General features: G+C 37.9%; 2 protein-coding genes and 1 pseudogene across 2 annotated transcripts; 2 read left to right on the top strand and 1 right to left on the bottom strand.

Moving 5' to 3' along the window:
* The first annotated feature begins 429 nt into the window (after positions 1-429).
* On the top strand, positions 430-1,219 carry LOC103943773 (subtilisin-like protease SBT2.5). Its single transcript, XM_009354121.3, has 3 exons — positions 430-601; positions 694-841; positions 952-1,219. The coding sequence occupies exons 1-3, from the start codon at positions 525-527 to the stop codon at positions 1,012-1,014; spliced, it is 288 nt and encodes a 95-aa protein (XP_009352396.1). The 5' UTR covers positions 430-524; the 3' UTR covers positions 1,015-1,219.
* An 8,725-nt stretch (positions 1,220-9,944) lies between these two features.
* On the top strand, positions 9,945-11,901 carry LOC103940631 (annotated as a pseudogene).
* Positions 11,902-12,331: 430 nt separating this feature from the next.
* Positions 12,332-18,588, bottom strand: LOC125479666. Its single transcript, XM_048589321.1, has 2 exons — positions 17,817-18,588; positions 12,332-12,469 (listed from the first exon to the last, which is right to left on the bottom strand). Exon 1 carries the CDS (start codon positions 18,334-18,336, stop codon positions 17,836-17,838), a length of 501 nt encoding a protein of 166 aa, XP_048445278.1. The 5' UTR covers positions 18,337-18,588; the 3' UTR covers positions 12,332-12,469; positions 17,817-17,835.

Below are 18,588 nucleotides of genomic sequence, written 5' to 3'. Positions count from 1 at the left end.
AAAAGTGTTGACTTTTATCCCGCAAGCGTGTGGCCGACATTTCAAAAACGTTTTTTCAAACACTAGGTGAGAAATTTCCAAGTGTGAATGATGGCACTTCTTTTGATGTAGCCATGGAAGGATTCCCATTACTTGCTAAGGCATGTAGTATGCCAGTAGATATTGTAGATATATATCAATCTCTTCCCCATTTTTTTTCCAAATGTACTGTTTTCCCAACCATTTTTCGTATCACTTTCACATAACAGGGATCCATGAGATGATGAGACTCGTGTAAAACATATAAAATAACTGAAAATATATTACAAGAAGTTGAAGTTTCACCATGAGCACAGTGATAGTTACCCAATAATTTTTATCTTAGAATTACACTTGGGCATCCCAAATGAAAAAGAAAATGTCAGACTTCATGTATAAATAACCATATCATTCAGAAGTAGCTGAAGGCCATATTGTATTGCATACGAGTCAATATATAACCCTAGTAGAAGAACAAACTCTCTAGAAAGACAAACTAGAAGCAAATGGAAGGTACAAAAAGCGAGTCATACTTTGTTTTCATGAACTATGATCCTCAGTACGAACGCCTTCGAGCTGATCGGTTAGTACTATAAACTTATCTTTACTACTCATTTCATTGTATATTTTTCTTCATACAAATAAGTTATGCTAATTATCTGTTTATATATGTAGAACAAAGAGAGGAGCAAATGAGCTAGATTTGTACCTAAGCCGGAAGCATGACCAGTTGTTGGCAAGAACCCTTGAGCCAGGAAGCTATAAGAAGACATTGTCTCTCGTCATTGTTGATGGGTTTTCTGTGGAAATTACTGAGGACCAGGTCTGGTTAATTTTTATAATTAATAATGCACCATTAATTGTTGATTAATGTTTGTTTATTTCTGTTCTGGGTCTGATTTAACTTTTGTTTTTCTGTTTTGTTTTTGTCAGGCCAGTGTGCTTAGATCTGCAAAAGAAGTGAGACTAGTGGAGAAAAATCAAGAGCTTGCTTAATGTAGCAGAAAGAGAAGATCAGGTTTAGCGAGTGCGAACGGGAAATGAGTTAGTACGGGAGCTTCTGTGGCTGTATGTTAATTGGGGTGTGATTATGGGTTAACTAAAATAATTAAATAGTAATATTGCTGGTAAAAATCTAGGTAGATTTGTTTGAGAACTCGACCATTTTACGGATGCTAGTAATATCACCTATTTAGTTGTACTTTTGGAGTTGTGATAATTGACTCTCTCTCTCTCGCTCTCTCTCTCTCTCTCTCTCTCTCTCTCTCTCTCTCTCTCTCTCTCTCTCCCTCTCGGATCCAGTGAGTTCTCACCTTCTTTTCTTTTAATTGAGTTAACTGTTTAAATCAAGATTTGGTAGACTGAGAAAGGCCAAAATAGAGCTCGTTTTCGTTGGTTTCTGGCTTTTTATCCAGTGACAGTTGTATGGTTTTTGATATGCAAATGAAAGTTTGAGATGCTATTGCTATTAGTCCACTAATTTAAGTTCTAGAACTAGCAAACAGGGTTCCATTCATAAGTTTACATTTAAGAGTTTTTCTCTTTATAATGATAAAATAAGCTTTTTTTTATATATTTATATTTAATTTCTGATGATTTAGGGGATATTGAGAATACAACTTAACAGAACATCAGGTGCATGCTAACCACTTGAATTGTAAATCTCTAACTAAGTTATATTTATGAATTAAAAGAAAATACAATAGAATTCCCTTCCAATCACGTTTATTGATGATAATGCCATAAGGGTTCAGCTTCTTCCCTAGTTCATCCTCTGATGACCTATCTATGCTTTGCACCCCATCATAACATGTCTCAAATATAGCGCTTTAATGATGATTAAACTCTTTGTAGTCTGCATTAACATGGGCTTTTTTGGGTTTAAGAAGAGAGGCCAAGTGTATATAAGACTATGAATTTATGAAACAAGGCCATGAGTGCATTTTTAACAGCTGAAACAAGTGATCACCACATATAAGAAAAAAAAAATGAAGAAATACATACCAAAAAGAGAGGAAAGAAGAGAGATTCCTTCCTCCCATAATTTGAGCAGGAACAGGAAATGGTGGCCCTGGACTGGCAGCAGCAGCTGCTCTATTTAGTTAAGGTAATAAAAGGGGCATGGCAGATGTGGTGGTACCACTTCTATTTTTCAACAGAGTTTGAGAGACCCTGACATTTTTCATGTGCATCAGTGCATGTACCACTTCACACTTCACTTCACTCTTGACTCTTGACTCTTTCACATATTCACATGCACATATCAATATACAATACCCTAGCTTCCTTTGTTGTCATTAGCCCGATTAATTATTGTATGGTTTTGAAATTCAACGTGGTTTAAGCAATAGATTCATCTTATTATATTACATGATGGTAATTAAGGATATGCATGTTTACTTACAAAGAATATGAATAAGAATTATTTTGATTTTTGATTTCTCTACGTTTACATGTAAAGAATCAAAGGGGTGCAAGTTTTTTCTTAAAATTCGTAATTAAATACTTAAAAGTGAGAGATCGGATGGGGGGGGGGGGACTAGTTGATATGATTCATTTTTCTCACTTCTCCTATTTTTAAGCTATCCGGTCCATTCATTTTCTCATTTGTGTCTATTTATGTTATAATACGTGAATCCATTATACATACACGTGCCTTTATTTTAATATCATACAAAAATTTTCCATTAGTCCACGTTCATTTTACAACTGCATATATGTTTATCCTAATTAACTACTAAAAGATTAATTTCATTTCACATATATTACCATCACTAACTCCTTTTGGGAAACAAGAAAATTCAATTACTCAAAGAAAAAGCATATCTTCCCTCACTGGAAATTTGAAATTGGGTAGTTCGTCAATGAAATTCATATAAATACCAAATATAATCAGTTCACTTTGACTTGTAATGAAAAGATACCATACATGTAAAAATGTACCAAGCCAAATTACATATGCAGCGGGAAACCTGGATGTAAAACGAAAGGGCAAAAACCAGCCTCCCCCTTCAACTCATCTCTTGGCAACAACGTGTGTAATGCTGAATCTTAGGGTACGTAGCCAAGCAAGTTATGTATACTTCTCATGAACATGTCTATATAAATGACATATACGTATATGTGTGGTGTTTAATTAGAGTACGTACTCAAACATTCTCTCCAAATATTGATAAAAATAATTAAGAAATGGTTGGTTCTGGAAGTGAACTGAGTCCTGTATATAGCTAACAGATATTTAATAAAATTAAAAATGGATTCCGTACATGCATATATACTTTTTATGATCATGATAATTTTGCAGTAACCTGATCAGCTAGCTGGATGTGAAAAATAGTGACAAGCATATTACTCACCTTTCCATAAGCAAATTCAAAGCCCTTGGGATTGGATGTCACTGCCATATAATAATTATGTATCAATTTTGACGTGCATTTAGAAGCATCTTTATGTTCAATTTGTCTCTTCCAAACTGAACAGCTGATATTCTTACAAAGGATTATTAGTACATTCGTTTTTGAAACACATTGTCACAATCTCAAGCATCAATACTTTAATCATGAACTTGAGGGGATATTAGGAGTAAAAGCATCAAAGGATGGAATTGTGACAAGTGTCATGTGATTATAGGGTTATATATATATATATATATTTTTTTTTTTATGAAAACGAAAGCATTGCATTGCAAAAAGGGGAAAAACCCAAGGGAAAACAAAAGAGTCAGTTAAATTACAATGAATGATCATCCTCCAGTAGTACATCGGAGATAACAGCCAGGAGGGGTATCTAACCAGAGATAAGGACTAACAACAGTAAGTGCATGCATAGCAGGTTAGGCGATGGGCTACTCTATTGCTTGACGACGTACATGAGTATAGGAAGCCTCAGTGATCCTCAGCAACAAAGCTTTAAAATCCTCAATAATATGTCCAATAGGAAACATATTAACGACAATATCGATTTTAGGATTAGTTCATACTTATTTTTAGCTATGCCCTTGCACTCTACACAAAAACTCAGTTGACCCTTTACACACTAATATGTCTCACTTTACCTCTTGAGCTATTCTATTGTGTCCCACTTTACCATATTTTGTCAACTAAGTTGAGAAAAACATAAGGTTTATTGACATGGCATATGCTAGCTCTTTGGTCGTTTCAACACTGAATACAGGAACATATTAAAGAAATTGGGAGTTTTAATGAAGATTTGGGGAAATTAAGCCAACTTGGGGTCAGGGAAAGAATTTGGGGTAAAATTTTGGCTGGGCTTTTAGTTTGTTGTTTTGCATCCTAGGATTATTTTGCGGTTTCAAAAGTCCAAAATGTGAAGACAAGTTGAAAAGAGTAAAGAATTAATGCCACATCAACGGAACATAACGCTTCCTTCAACTTATTTGATGAAATGGGATAAAGCAAGACACAAAAGAAGACTATAAATGGTAAAATGAGACATAATAGACCGTAGAAGGTCAATTGAGATTTTGTGTAAAGTACAAAGTGTATAACTAAAAACAACCCTAGTTAATATGATTATTAGAGTGAGAGAGTAAGTTCTTCGGTTATGTAAGAAGATAGATACTCCTGTACATGATCACCCTATCAGTACTCGTCTCTTTCAATATAAAAACAGTCTCCTCCTCCTCCTTTGTTGTTGTTGTTCTTCTTCCATTTTTATTTTATTTTTTATTTTTTTTTCTCCTCCTTTGTTCTTCTTCCGTTCACATGCAATTCGATGGAGCCCAAAGTTGCAGATTACGAAAAAGAGGGGGACGTATATATAGTTCACCAACTGGTACATGTATAGCATAGGAAATAACAGACATGGAAAGCAAACTCATCTATAATTAGCGTTGAGTTCTTGCCCACTCACATGATAACTTATATAGTTCATTGTTCTAATCAAAGTTGATATTTTCCAACGAGCTCAAATTGTTTCCATATATGTATGATGCATGTCATGTGGGCGTATGTGTGTGTGAGCATGATATTTTCTAAAATTTACCTGAGCCAGAAATGATAACGGTAAGATCACTAACCACCATTTCAAAAACATCTGAGCTTCGATGCATGATCATTGATAACCACCATCAAATGTCATTGCCATATACTAATCAAGACACTTTTTATCCACTCTCCCCAAGGTCTTCGAGCTCGCCATGTCTGACATTGGTCGAAGCCCTTGAGGGAGAGTGAACAACAAAAATGCCTTGGGGTCTATTTGTCCATCGATGAAATTCAGAGCCTGCTACAAATCAAGGCAAAAGCTTGGTCGTTCTCCCCCAAGAGCTCCACAGCCTATAATATACCAAATATCCCCCTCAAACTAAGGATCTTGGTATAACATATTGCCTTAAGCTGAGAAGCACTTGAGGGAGAGTGAGCAATCACTGCCTTGTAATAAGATTCAATTGAACTCCAACTACTTGCTTATTGGCTTTGCCTTATTTGTTGAAGAAAGGATTGGCTTAGAAGCCCTTTTATAGATCTTCAAGCCACAAATAAACACAAAGGTTATGTGGTGAAAATTGAGCATTATAGTGATTAGTCTATCGCGGTGGGGTAGGCGTATCTTGGCACTTGACCTTTGGTGGTAAAAAAAAAAATCAGATCCTCCTGCTTCCTAAGATCTACATGATCTCTTCCTAATTAAATAAAATAAAGTAGCTAATGCAATGCACTAATCCAAGGAGAAATTTTTAGTTGCGATGGGAATATGGATGATACACCACGTGTTTTTATGTAAATGGTGGAAAATTTTAATTTTTAAATTATTAACCTTTTAACACACATAACCCACCATTTATATAGGGACACGTGATGTACTATCTCGTGTGACGGTCACATTGAAAAATCTTTCCAATCCAAGGTGGATTTCCCACAACAAAAGCGATACTTTATTCAAAAGGAGAAGGATTCTCTCCCATCCTATTCTCATCTCCTTCCCTCCCCTCCTCTCACATATTGTTTTTTGTTTTATTGTCTCTATATAAAAAAAAAAATCAATATAAGATGCTGACGTGGCAAAACTGTAACCGTTCAAATAAGAGGAGAAGGAAGGGGAGAGAGATTAAGAAAGAAGAGAATCCTCCTCTTATTCACAAAAAGGGCCCCAACTAATTAAAGCAATTTGTGTAAGGAAAATGTTTTTCGCAAGTTTTTTTTTACTTCCTTATGCACATTTTTTTTTTTCACTTAATTTTTTTTTTGATACATTCAATTCAAATATAAGGAGAAGAAGAAGAAAAAAAAAGAAAAAAAAAAACCAGAGGTATCAATGCGGAGAAAAGAAGTGTTGGAATTCACGTTCCTTACAACTTGGAATTTTTGTCACCATAAACAAAAGAGAGAGAGAGACTTGTCCCTTACGAACCTTGACAAGCAATTAGGCTTATCTTTAACAAAAAAAGAATAAATGAAAGAAGCTTAAGGACCTTATAGCTAGGCATCAAAACCTTATCTTTGATCTGATTCATTAAGGCTAGGGGTCAATGCAGATACAAATTTAATTCCTATTTGACATTCCTCCTATCCCACCTTCTATGATAATCTTAGCTTTTTGTTTGCTTTATATCTCCACAGCCAATCCATATCTCCATTGGAAGAAAGACTTAAATGAAATGGATTTACTGTCACATAGCGTTTTTATTCAATAATATATTGTTATGTGCAATTTTTTTACATATAGCAATGTACTATTAGATTGAAAAGCCACATACATAACATTGAATCCATTCTATATAAGTTACGTCTTTTATTCAATAATACATTGTCGTGTGCAATTTTTCTCCACATAGCAATGTACTATTGAATTGGGAAGTCACGTAACATTGAATCCATTCTCTATAAGTTGCTCTCCTTTATTCGATCCTGAGTTTCTTGAATGATCAGCCAAAATTCTCTAAAGCATTTAGCACGTGTCCAAATGCTTCTGGATGCTAGTGAGGATAAGATATTGTCACCATATATGGAGGGAGGGGATACCAAAATTGCTCTATATTGTGGCCAAAAACTAGAGGAACAGCATTTGTTTTCATCGGACAATACGAGCTGGAGACCATATCAGTTCCTTTCAAATCGAATCCAATCCATATCGAAGTGGACAGTGACCTAGCTACCACATTTTTAAGGCTCAAATTAGGCTATAGCTTTCTTTCACCGCTAGAAAGCTTTTATTTTAAACCAACCAAAATCACTGTTCTAAAAATTCTCGCTTAGCACCACCTAGGTCCCCCTTAGGCGCGAGGTGGCTGGCCATCGTCTCGATTAATGCCTAGGCGTTTGATAATTAAGAAAGAGTGCCTATACCTGCTGAGGTGCTTGCCTAAACAACCTAAGCACTTGCCTAGCCTGCTCAGACCTGCCTAGAAACCAGCCTAGGTCGCGTCTCACTTAGACAGAAAATAGATAACATTCATTTTGTATTTTATTTATTTTTTTCAATAAAAGAACACACATTATATCCTTGTCCCTCATGTTTTCATTATGTTCCAATACTTTGTAATATATATGTCATTCTATTTTTTAGTTTATGATGTAATTAATAGTCATATATATATATATATCTTAAGTATAAAAAGACACTTATTTACATAAAATATAATAGATTTTCTTAAATCTGCCTAATTTGCCCAGGCGCTTGCCTAGCCACCTAAGCGTTAGGCTCTAGCCTGCCGCCTAATTAGCACCTAGTGAGCGTCTTTTAGAACCTTGATCAAAACATACAATATCAAAATATTAAGCATAGAAGTAAGGATGAATTAAATTTGTCTAAACTTCTTAAAACATTATAAATAATTACTTAAGGTTTTAAAAATAGAATATTTGTTAAGTCACCAACATTAAATGATGATGTGAAGAAGTATTAAAACAGGTTTTCACTCTCACATCATTTATAAACTCTAAATTCCCAAATGATCTCTTTTAGCCAGACATATTTAAAGTCTAACTTGGCTAAAAAGAGCCATTAGAAATTCATAACTCCATATACGATGTTCTGAACTTCATTATTATTGTCTACGTTAGCACTTAATATTAATGACATATTCATTTACTGGTAACAATGTTATCACTTAATGTTTGTGACTTAACCAATAGCTAATTACTTGGAATATTTTAAAGGGTTGAGATCTACATAGATGTACCCTTGAAGGTCGGGCCGTTATCCATATTTAGCCACTGTAAATATATCAGCATGATAACAAGATAATGATTTTTCTAGTCTTGTAATGTACTCGAACGGACAAAAATAACAAACTACTTTATTCTTGTACAGTTGGCCCCTTGATCAAAATTTTATCTCAGAATAGGTCAACTCTTTTTTTTTTTTTTTTTTTTTTTGCTTCAGACTTTGCATTGCAGTTTATATCTAGCAATACAATTTCAATTTATTAGTTATATCAGTTACAGTTTTAAAATGATTATTGGTATATAAGTCATTTTTCTTTTCTTTTCTCATTTTTGATCTGAACATATTTTGCATAAATTTAATTTCTTGTGATCCTAACCCCCAACCATCCCTAACCTAACTTATTATAAAACCCTAAATCCCTAATGTAACAAACATTGCCTAAAAGTTAAAAATCATATTCCAAAATGCCCAATTTCAAATCAATTTACTAACAAAATTAATTTTACGCAATAACCATAGTTAAATCTAGTATTAGATGTGTGACATCCCACATCGCCCAGGGGAGTGATCCTTATATGTATATTCCCATCCCTACCTAGCACGAGGCCTTTTGGGAGCTCACTGGCTTCGGGTTTCGTAGGAACTCCGAAGTTAAGCGAGTAACGCGCGAGAGCATTCCCAGGATGGGTGACCCATCGGGAAGTTCTCGTGTGAGTTCCCAGAAACAAAACCGTGAGGGTGTGGTCGGGGCCCAAAGCGGACAATATCGTGCTACGGTGGTGGAGCGGGCCCGGGAAGTGATTCGCCCTGGGCCAGGATGTGGCAATTTGGTATCAGAGCCTAACCCTGGCCGTGGTGTGCCGACGAGGACGTCGGGCCCCTAAAGGGGGTGGATTGTGACATCCCACATCGCCCAGGGGAGTGATCCTTATATGTATATTCCCATCCCTACCTAGCACGAGGCCTTTTGGGAGCTCACTGGCTTCGGGTTCCATAGGAACTCCGAAGTTAAGCGAGTAACGCGCGAGAGCATTCCCAGGATGGGTGACCCATCGGGAAGTTCTCGTGTGAGTTCCCAAAAACAAAACCGTGAGGGCGTGGTCGGGGCCCAAAGCTGACAATATCGTGCTACGATGGTGGAGCGGACCCGGGAAGTGGTCCCCCCCCCGGGCCGGGATGTGACAAGATGCGACTGCCTTGACTTAAATAAAGCGCAAACTACAATGCAAAATTTGAAAGCACATGACTTCAAAATAGAAACTAAAATTTGAGAAAGAGTCCAGTAGTAGGATATTAAAACTACAATGCAGAGTCTGAAACCACAAAAATGGTTAACGTTTTATGAAATACAAAAAACTGAGACAGATCCTAATTGTACAAGTAATGGCACAAATATTTGTTACTTAGTTATAAATTATTAGAATTTGAAAACGATAGCTTGCCTCATTGGCCTCAAACTAACAAATAATGAGGTGGAGAAATTGTCAAGCATATTCTAGCAAAGAAAAATTAATCAAGGATCCTAATCCTTTCCATCAAGGTCGGTTTAGGATTTAACCAAGTTTGGACAGAAAACCAAATTGGCCTTACCTCAAACCTAACCCTATTTACCCACTTAAAAAAGCCCAACCCAAATATGATCATAACTCGCTTGGCGGGTGGTCTAAGTAAGTGCCACGTGGCGCGCCCCACATTCTTCTGGTTGGGTCTTCTTCTCACCATTTGGCGCGAAAATCAGTTCAGAGCTCAGATTGAAAATTGAAATCAATTTTGGAAGGGGTTTTCTTCGACTAAGAATGGCTTCATCACCGCCGTCAAAGCGCAGGCGAAGGAACCAGAGCAAAGACGAAACAGATGACCCGACAGCTGCATCTTCGTCCGCACTGGAGAAAGTATCCCCTGTGGTGGTCTTTGCTCATGGTGCTGGTGCTCCCTCTTCTTCAGACTGGATGATCAGGTCCCTTTTTCAATTTGTTTGCTTCTTTTGGAAATATCAGAAAGAAATCGTTCGGTAAAACTTGAAGGCGAAGCTTTTAGCTTTGTGGGTTTTTATTCAGGAGTTGTGTTCTTTGCAGATATTCCTGGTGGGAAAAAGAGGGCTCCTCCAAAGGCTGAAAAGTTGGTCGATTTTCATGCCGATGTTGCCAAAAAGGCGGTTGCTAAGTACCCAGTTCATACGTTGATTTTGGCCGGGAAATCTATGGGTTAAATGTCATACTTCTTTTTGGGCTGAAGTTTATGTACTCTAGCCTAAAATGCTATTACTACAAGGTCGTGTCTGTTAAAGTCAAGCAATGCTGGAGAACCTCTTTGGAAGTTGAAATTTTGGATTAGCAATATGTAGTTTGGATGCATCTTCTACTGGCAGCAGTGCTTAACTCTAGAAATTATGTAGACAATTTATGAAGCTCTGCTCTGTTTCGGTAGCGTAGCGTTGAAGTCATTTTTAGTAGTTTACCAAGTTAATGATATAGGGATGTAGTGCTTACAGATGAATTTTTGGGATTGGGACTTCATTTCTCCGTAAAGGAACTTGTGTACTAACAGAACCATAATTCTTCATTAATATAGTGTGGTTCTTACATGCCATGGATCCCTCAATTAATGGAGCATGTCAATAAGATAGATAAGTAATGAGTACATGCGGTATTTGGTATTCCTTTTCAACGACCATATTCTGCCTTGTTTTTTTTTTTTTTTTTTTTTTTTGGAATTTGGAATTTGGATTTCATTGGTATGTAGAGTCAGTTGCATGGTAGCTTGCAAGGAAGATATCCATGCTTCAGCAATAATTTGCTTAGGATACCCACTAAAGGTTCGCTGTTTTGATATTGTCCCTGCATCTTATTTCGTGCTAAGTGTTTGCTCTTTTTATTATTTATTTTCTCTTCTTCCTTTATGTTTATTGGCATAAAATCACTGGGCGTAAATATTCTATAACACAGATGGCCGTTGAAACTAGCTGAGGTTAACTTATCTAATATTTTGAGGAAGAAAATCTGCATTCATTGGACCCTTCAAAGTTGATGTTTTGACCTAATGGACTTCTACCCAACGTTGTAAAATACGCAAACTTGCGTGCCTGATCTGGGCGCCTTAAATTTCAGGGCATGAATGGAGCAGTGCGAGATGAATCGATATTGCAACTTTCTATTCCCATAATGTTTGTACAGGTATGACAAAGTTTTATTTTTTCTTTCATTGTCTCTGATCATACAAATGCAACTGCTGCACCGTAATGTTTAGCGTTATGTATGTTATCACTTTATAAAGTTGTTATTAGGTCCTGTTTCACTTTATTCTCTTGTGTCACTTTTTAATGACCAAATTGAGAATTTCCTTTTCTTTCTATATGTTATCACTTTACAAAGTTGTTACTACCATTTTATATGAGCTGCTTTCTTATGTTCTGCATCTCTTACATTTTCGGGTTTGTATGCTACAATTAGGCTTTATGAAGGCTAGTAAAGATGGGCTTTGTCCTTTGGAAAAGCTAGAAACTACTCGCAAGATGAAATGCCTTAGTGATTTGCATGTCATTGATGGTGGCGGTCACTCCTTCAAGATTGGAAAGAAACATCTGCAAACCACTGGGTTATCCCAAGACGAAGCTGAAAATCTTGCTCTTCAAGCCATAGCAGCCTTTTGGTTGAGGTCTCTTGAAGGAAGGTGACACTTTTTATTGCATTAGAAAGGTTTCCATGTAACATCAAGGGTTGTATGATTGTATCATGTTGTTCACACAGTGTTTCATGTTTTGTTCTTCTTTTTTTTTTTTTTTTTTTTTTTTTTGGTGCCATCAATTCCTTTCTTCCTCTTGTTATGTAATCTTCTCAAGTTGTTTTTGTACTATCAATCTGCGACTTCATTTAGTGGTATGGTTTTGCTAGGATATGTTGTGGTACCCTTTTTGTCCGATACTGTTGGTTTGCATGTCTACTTTTTGGCTGAAAACTTATTTGCACTGCTTCTGCACCATCCTCTATGCATTTACGGTTCTCTATGTGTACTGTGAATTTCTCTCACAAATGAATCGTTTACTTTAGGTTATGTCGGTTTACGCTTTATAACTCAACTCATTTACTTCAAAATCTTTTGATTGAAGTAAATTATTGTGTATTTAGATTAGTTGGTGAACAATTGCACCGTTGTGTCATTGAGGACTTATTCATTAAACACACTATTAAACACAAACCATTTATTTCTTACATAGGATACAGTACCACACTTGTGAAGCATGTCATCCAGTCTTCATCTTATTTATTTAATACATTGCAAGGCAGTTACTCTTATTTCTTCTCCACAAGTGTTATTATTACCTCTGCAAAAAAAATTGGACAAGAAAGTTAGAAACTTAGAACATAAACGCAGAATTTTTTTAGCGTTGTATCTTCTTTTTGCCTTATGAAACCATAGGATTGTTTGTGTAAGCATTGTTGAATTGTAATCTTGTCTTGGCCCAAAGATAATTGATCCGGCCCATACACAAAGAAAGATCCATGCACATGCTAGAGAATTCTAGCAAAGTTCAAGTTGGTGGAAGAGTCTAGAAGAATGGTGAGGATTTCACCAACATACAAGATTAGTGTAGATAATTCTAGCTTAGGAAGGTAGTAGAATTATCTAGATATCTCTAGCATAATGTTTTCATGCTTCTCCAAGGTTCCATCCATGCCTATAAAAGGAGAAGGCATCCACACCATTTGTAACAACCAAGAGAGCAAGTAGCAAGAAGTGAGAGTGTCAAGTAAGAAGTAAGAAGAAGCAACAAAGCTTCTAAGAGTGTTTGAGTGTTTCCTTTTGTACTAAGTTTGTGAGTGAATAAAAACCTTGTGTAATACTTTGAGAATTCTTTCTTTCTCTTGCCTATCAATTCCGCTGCGTTACATTTTTCTTTGTGAGATAAACCTCTCCAAGTAGTGAAGCATTTTTAAACCCCCAACAAAGTGGTATCAGAGCTATGGCTAGCAATGTTATGGCAGCCTTCCAAGTTCCAGTGCTCGACAGCAACAACTTCGATAATTGGAGTATCAAAATGAAGGCCCTTTTGGGTGCACACGATGTCGGGGAAGTCGTGGAGAAAGGCTACATTGAGCCAGAAGATGAAGCTACTCTATCTCAACCCCAGAAGGAGAGTTTGAAAGATTCAAGAAAGAGAGACAAGAAGGCTCTCTACCTCATTTACCAAGCATTAGATGACAACGGCTTTGAGAAGGTCTCGAGTGCAACATCTGCCAAGCAAGCATGGGAGAAGCTTCAAACCTCTTACAAAGGAGCCGAACAAGTGAAAAAGGTTCGTCTTCATGTATTAAGAGGTGAGTTCGAATCTCTACAAATGAAAGGGTCTGAATCAATCTTTGATTATTTCTCAAGAGTCTTAGCCGTTTCCAATCAATTAAAAAGAAATGGAGAAAAGTTAGAAGATGTTAGAATTATGGAGAAGATACTACGCTCGTTGGACCCCAAGTTCGAGCACATTGTCGTGACGATTGAAGAAACTAAAAACTTGGAAGAAATTAGTATAGAGCAATTAATGGGTTCGCTACAAGCATATGAAGAGAAACATAAGAAAAGGCAAGGGAATGATGAGCAGCTCCTTAAGACGCATGTTCAGCCAAAGAAGAAAGAAGAAAGCTTCGACAACGAGAGAAGCCGATACGGAAGAAGTCGTGGTCGAGGTCGCGGACGTGGACATGGGCATGGATGTGGTTGGAACTTAAACAACCATAGTAACTATGAAAGAGGAGAAAGCTCAACAAAAGGTCGCGGAATAGGACGCTCAAACTCGAGGTATGAAAAATCTCATGTTCAATGCTATAATTGTCAAAAGTTTGGGCATTATGCTTGGGAATGTAGAGCTCCAAACAGCAGACTTGATGAGAAGGTCAATTATGTGAAAGAAGAGAAAGAAGAGAATGGTGTTGTGCTACTAGCATGCAAGAACAATGATGGAGACCAAGACTATACATGGTACCTTGACACCGGCGCCAGCAACCACATGTGCGGAAGAAGAAGCATATTCGTAGAGCTCAATGAATCAGTGAGTGGTAACATTTCTTTTGGAGATGAATCCAAAATACCCGTAAAAGGAAAAGGTAACATCCTTATTCCCCTAGAAAATGGGGGTCACCAATTAATTTCGAATGTCTACTACGTGCCCAATATGAAAAGCAACATTTTGAGTTTGGGTCAACTCTTAGAAAAAGGTTATGATTTTCATACGAAAAATTATATCCTTTTTCTTAGAGATGACAAAGGAAGATTAATTGCCAAGGCGAAAATGTCAAAGAATAGGATGTTTCCCATGAACATTCAAAACGATGTTGCAAAGTGTCTCAAGATATGTTACAAAGACATATCTTGGCTTTGGCATCTTCGTTTTGGGCATCTTAACTTTGGGGGACTGGAGTTATTATCCAAGAAGGAGATGGTGAGAGGCTTACCGTGTATCAGCCACCCTGATCAAGTTTGTGAAGGATGTTTACTTGGGAAACAGTTCAGGAAAAGCTTTCCAAAGGAGTCGACCACAAGAGCCCAGAAGCCACTCGAGCTCATTCACACCGATGTGTGCGGTCCAATAAAACCAAGCTCTTTGGGTAAAAATAATTATTTCCTTCTCTTCATTGATGATTTTTCAAGAAAAACCTGGGTGTATTTCTTGAAGCAGAAATCAGAAGTCTTTGGAGCATTCAAGAAGTTCAAAGCCGCTGTAGAAAAAGAGAGTGGTTGCAAGATCAAAGCCATGAGATCTGATCGAGGAGGAGAATTCACTTCGAAGGAATTTCAAGAGTTTTGTGAAGCAAATGGAATTCGTCGACCTTTGACAGTTCCAAGATCCCCTCAACAAAATGGAGTGGCGGAAAGAAAAAATTGAACCATCCTCGACATGGCTCGAAGCATGCTCAAAAGCAAGAAATTGCCTAAGGAATTGTGGGCAGAAGCTGTAGCATGTGCTGTCTACCTATCCAATCGGTCTCCAACAAGGAGTGTGTGGGGAAAAACTCCGCAAGAAGCATGGAGTGGAAGAAAACCAGGTATTTCTCATCTAATAGTTTTTGGAAGCATAGCCCATGTACACGTACCTGACGAGAGGAAAACCAAACTCGACGACAAAAGTGCTCATCTTCATCGGCTATGACACCAATTCAAAAGGCTATAAGCTGTATAATCCAAACAATGGGAAGACGGTGATCAGTCGAGACGTGATGTTCAATGAAGAAGGAGAATGGGATTTTGGCCCGCATGCAGGTGATCTTCACTTCTTTCCTCAATTTAAAGAAGATAATGAACAAGGGATGATGGACCAAGCAAGAGAGGTTCAACAAGAATCCACTACTCCACCTACTTCACTAACATCAACCAATCATGGTAATTCATCAGCATCAGCATTGTCAAGTGGGAGTCTAAATGAAAGAGAAGTACCACGCACAAGAAGTATACGAGATCTTTATGAGGTAGCTGAAAGACTTGATAATCCTACACTTTTTTGTCTCTTTGCTGATTGTGAACCAGTCGACTTCCAAGAAGCAGTGCAAGATACTAAGAGGAGGAAAGCAATGGATGAAGAAATTGAAGCAATCCAGAAGAATGATACATGGGAACTCACTGTTCTTCCAAAAGTACACAAAGCCATCGGAGTCAAGTGGGTGTACAAGACAAAGAAAAATGCCAATGGAAAGGTCGAAAGATACAAGGCAAGACTAGTGGCGAAAGGCTATAGTCAAAGAGCCGGAATCGACTATGATGAGGTATTCGCACCCGTTGCTCGGTTGGAAACTATACGATTACTAATTTCTTTGGCAGCTCAAAACAGTTGGAAGATTCAACAAATGGATGTGAAGTCTGCCTTCCTAAATGGAGTTCTTGAAGAAGAAGTCTACATTCAGCAACCGTCAGGCTATGAGATCAAAGGGCATGAAGACAAAGTTCTGAAGCTGAAGAAAGCCCTCTATGGGTTAAAACAAGCGCCACAAGCATGGAATAGTTGCATCGACAAGTACTTTCAAGAAAACAACTTCATCAAGTGCCCTCATGAACATGCTCTCTACGTCAAAGTCAAAGATGGAGATATTTTGATTGTGTGCTTATATGTTGATGATCTAATCTTCACCGGGAGTAATCCAAGCATGTTTGAAGAGTTCAAGAGAGTGATGACCAAAGAATTTAAGATGACCGACATCGGGTTGATGGCATATTACTTAGGCATTGAAGTCAAGCAGAACAAAGAAGGAATTTTCATTTCCCAAGAAAGCTACACAAAGGAGATACTGAAAAAGTTCAAAATGGACAACTGCAAGCCCGTGAGCACGCCAATGGAGTGCGGAGTCAAACTAACCAAGTATGACAAAAGAGAAAGCGTAGATCCAACATTTTTCAAAAGCCTAGTTGGAAGCTTGCGCTACTTGACTTGCACAAGACCAGATATTCTCTATGCTATCGGATTAATCAGTCGCCACATGGAGAATCCCACAACTACACATTTGAAAACGGCCAAAAGAATTCTTTGATACCTCAAAGGTACTGTTAACTTTGGCTTGTTTTATTCAAGTTCTGACAACTACAAACTTGCTGGATATAGCGACAGTGATTGGGCAGGAGATTCCGACGATAGAAAAAGCACTACTGGATTTGTGTTCTTCATGGGAGACACTGCATTCACATGGATGTCGAAGAAGCAACCGATTGTCACTCTCTCTACCTGCGAAGCTAAATATGTAGCTGCTACTTCATGTGTCTGCCATGCAATCTGGCTGAGAAACTTGCTGAAAGAATTAAGAATGCGACAAAAAGAGCCAACAAAGATCTATGTCGACAACAAGTCTGCAATAGCTCTAGCAAAGAATCCAGTATTCCATGACAGGAGCAAGCACATAGATACCCGTTATCATTTCTTAAGAGAGTGCATTGCAAGAAAGGATGTGCAAGTGGAATACGTGAAGTCTCAAGACCAAGTTGCCGACATATTCACCAAGCCACTCAAACAAGAAGACTTTGTGAGACTAAGAAACTCAATTGGCGTCACAAGACAAGATTAAGGGGGGATGAATTGTAATCTTGTCTTGGCCCAAAGATAATTGATCCGGCCCATACACAAAGAAAGATCCATGCACATGCTAGAGAATTCTAGCAAAGTTCAAGTTGGTGGAAGAGTCTAGAAGAATGGTGAGGATTTCACCAACATACAAGATTAGTGTAGATAATTCTAGCTTAGGAAGGTAGTAGAATTATCTAGATATCTCTAGCATAATGTTTTCATGCTTCTCCAAGGTTCCATCCATGCCTATAAAAGGAGAAGGCATCCACACCATTTGCAACAACCAAGAGAGCAAGTAGCAAGAAGTGAGAGTGTCAAGTAAGAAGTAAGAAGAAGCAACAAAGCTTCTAAGAGTGTTTGAGTGTTTCCTTTTGTACTAAGTTTGTGAGTGAATAAAAACCTTGTGTAATACTTTGAGAATTCTTTCTTTCTCTTGCCTATCAATTCCGCTGCGTTACATTTTTCTTTGTGAGATAAACCTCTCCAAGTAGTGAAGCATTTTTAAACCCCCAACAAGCATGTCATTGTAATTGGGATTAAAATCTTATTTATGTAGTCTAAACTACCCTAATGTGAATAAATGAATTGTGACTTAGTGTGTGAATGGTGCATATATATATGTATGACATTTAACCTTTATTTTGCATGCATCTTCAGTCACTGTCACAGTCGCTGCCGCTGTCACTACCACTTTGGTAGCCGGTCTTGCATTTGGTCTTGCACATTTTCCCTGCCTTCTTGTGCTTTCCAGTCCTTTCATGGCAAGCCAAACCATAAGATGCTTGGTCGTGACTGTCATTCTGAGCATGCCCATTGGGATAGCCATGGGTTTGAGTCACAGAGCAAGGACTCTGGCCGTAGGCTTGACCATACGACTGATCAGGTCTGGCCGTATTGGTCTCAAGGTAGTATGACTCCTGGGTTTCGCTATAGCACTCGGTCTGTGTTTTCGGCACGGTGTAGTTGTGATTGTATGCATGGGTTTGGCCATACTGAGGAGTCTGGCCATGGGGTTTGCCATACTGATGAGTCTGGCCGCTAGTATTGCCATAGGCGCCATACTGGTGTCCATGGTGCTCTTTGTGCTCAACACCATAAAAGTTTTCGGAACACTTTTGCTGGCACTGTTCATTAGCAGGTATGTAGCACTGCATTCAGGCCCTGACAAGTGAGATAGAAGGAGGTTTCTTACTTCTTACTGGCTTTGTGGATTGCTTGGTGCTTCAAGCCAGTGTGGTATTGCCCTTTATATAGCCAACAACCAGGGGGTAATCGGCATTGTCTATTGGTGGATGGGATACCTTTTGCTTTGAATCTGCTGCTTTCTGAAACAATGGCTAGAATTAGGGTTAGGGCTGCTTTTTGCTTCCTTTCCCTTCGGAAGAATTTGTCCTCCACTGATTGAA

The sequence above is a fragment of a genome, unplaced genomic scaffold (genome assembly GCF_019419815.1).
Source record: "Pyrus x bretschneideri cultivar Hongxiangsu unplaced genomic scaffold, Pyrus_bretschneideri_v1 Contig3, whole genome shotgun sequence".
Lineage (NCBI taxonomy): Eukaryota > Viridiplantae > Streptophyta > Magnoliopsida > Rosales > Rosaceae > Pyrus > Pyrus x bretschneideri.
Note: the sequence above shows the minus strand (reverse complement) of the source record. Positions and strands in the feature narration are given on the sequence as shown.

What these genes read in the sequence shown, in the direction of transcription:
- LOC125479666 (XM_048589321.1), bottom strand. Translation starts at nt 18,336, where the DNA reads ATGCAGTGCTACATACCTGCTAATGAACAGTGCCAGCAAAAGTGTTCC.
- LOC103943773 (XM_009354121.3), top strand. Translation starts at nt 525, where the DNA reads ATGGAAGGTACAAAAAGCGAGTCATACTTTGTTTTCATGAACTATGAT. An exon ending in GAACGCCTTCGAGCTGATCG is followed by an intron (nt 602 to 693) that starts GTTAGTACTATA and finishes TTATATATGTAG; the next exon opens with AACAAAGAGAGGAGCAAATG. An exon ending in TGGAAATTACTGAGGACCAG is followed by an intron (nt 842 to 951) that starts GTCTGGTTAATT and finishes TGTTTTTGTCAG; the next exon opens with GCCAGTGTGCTTAGATCTGC.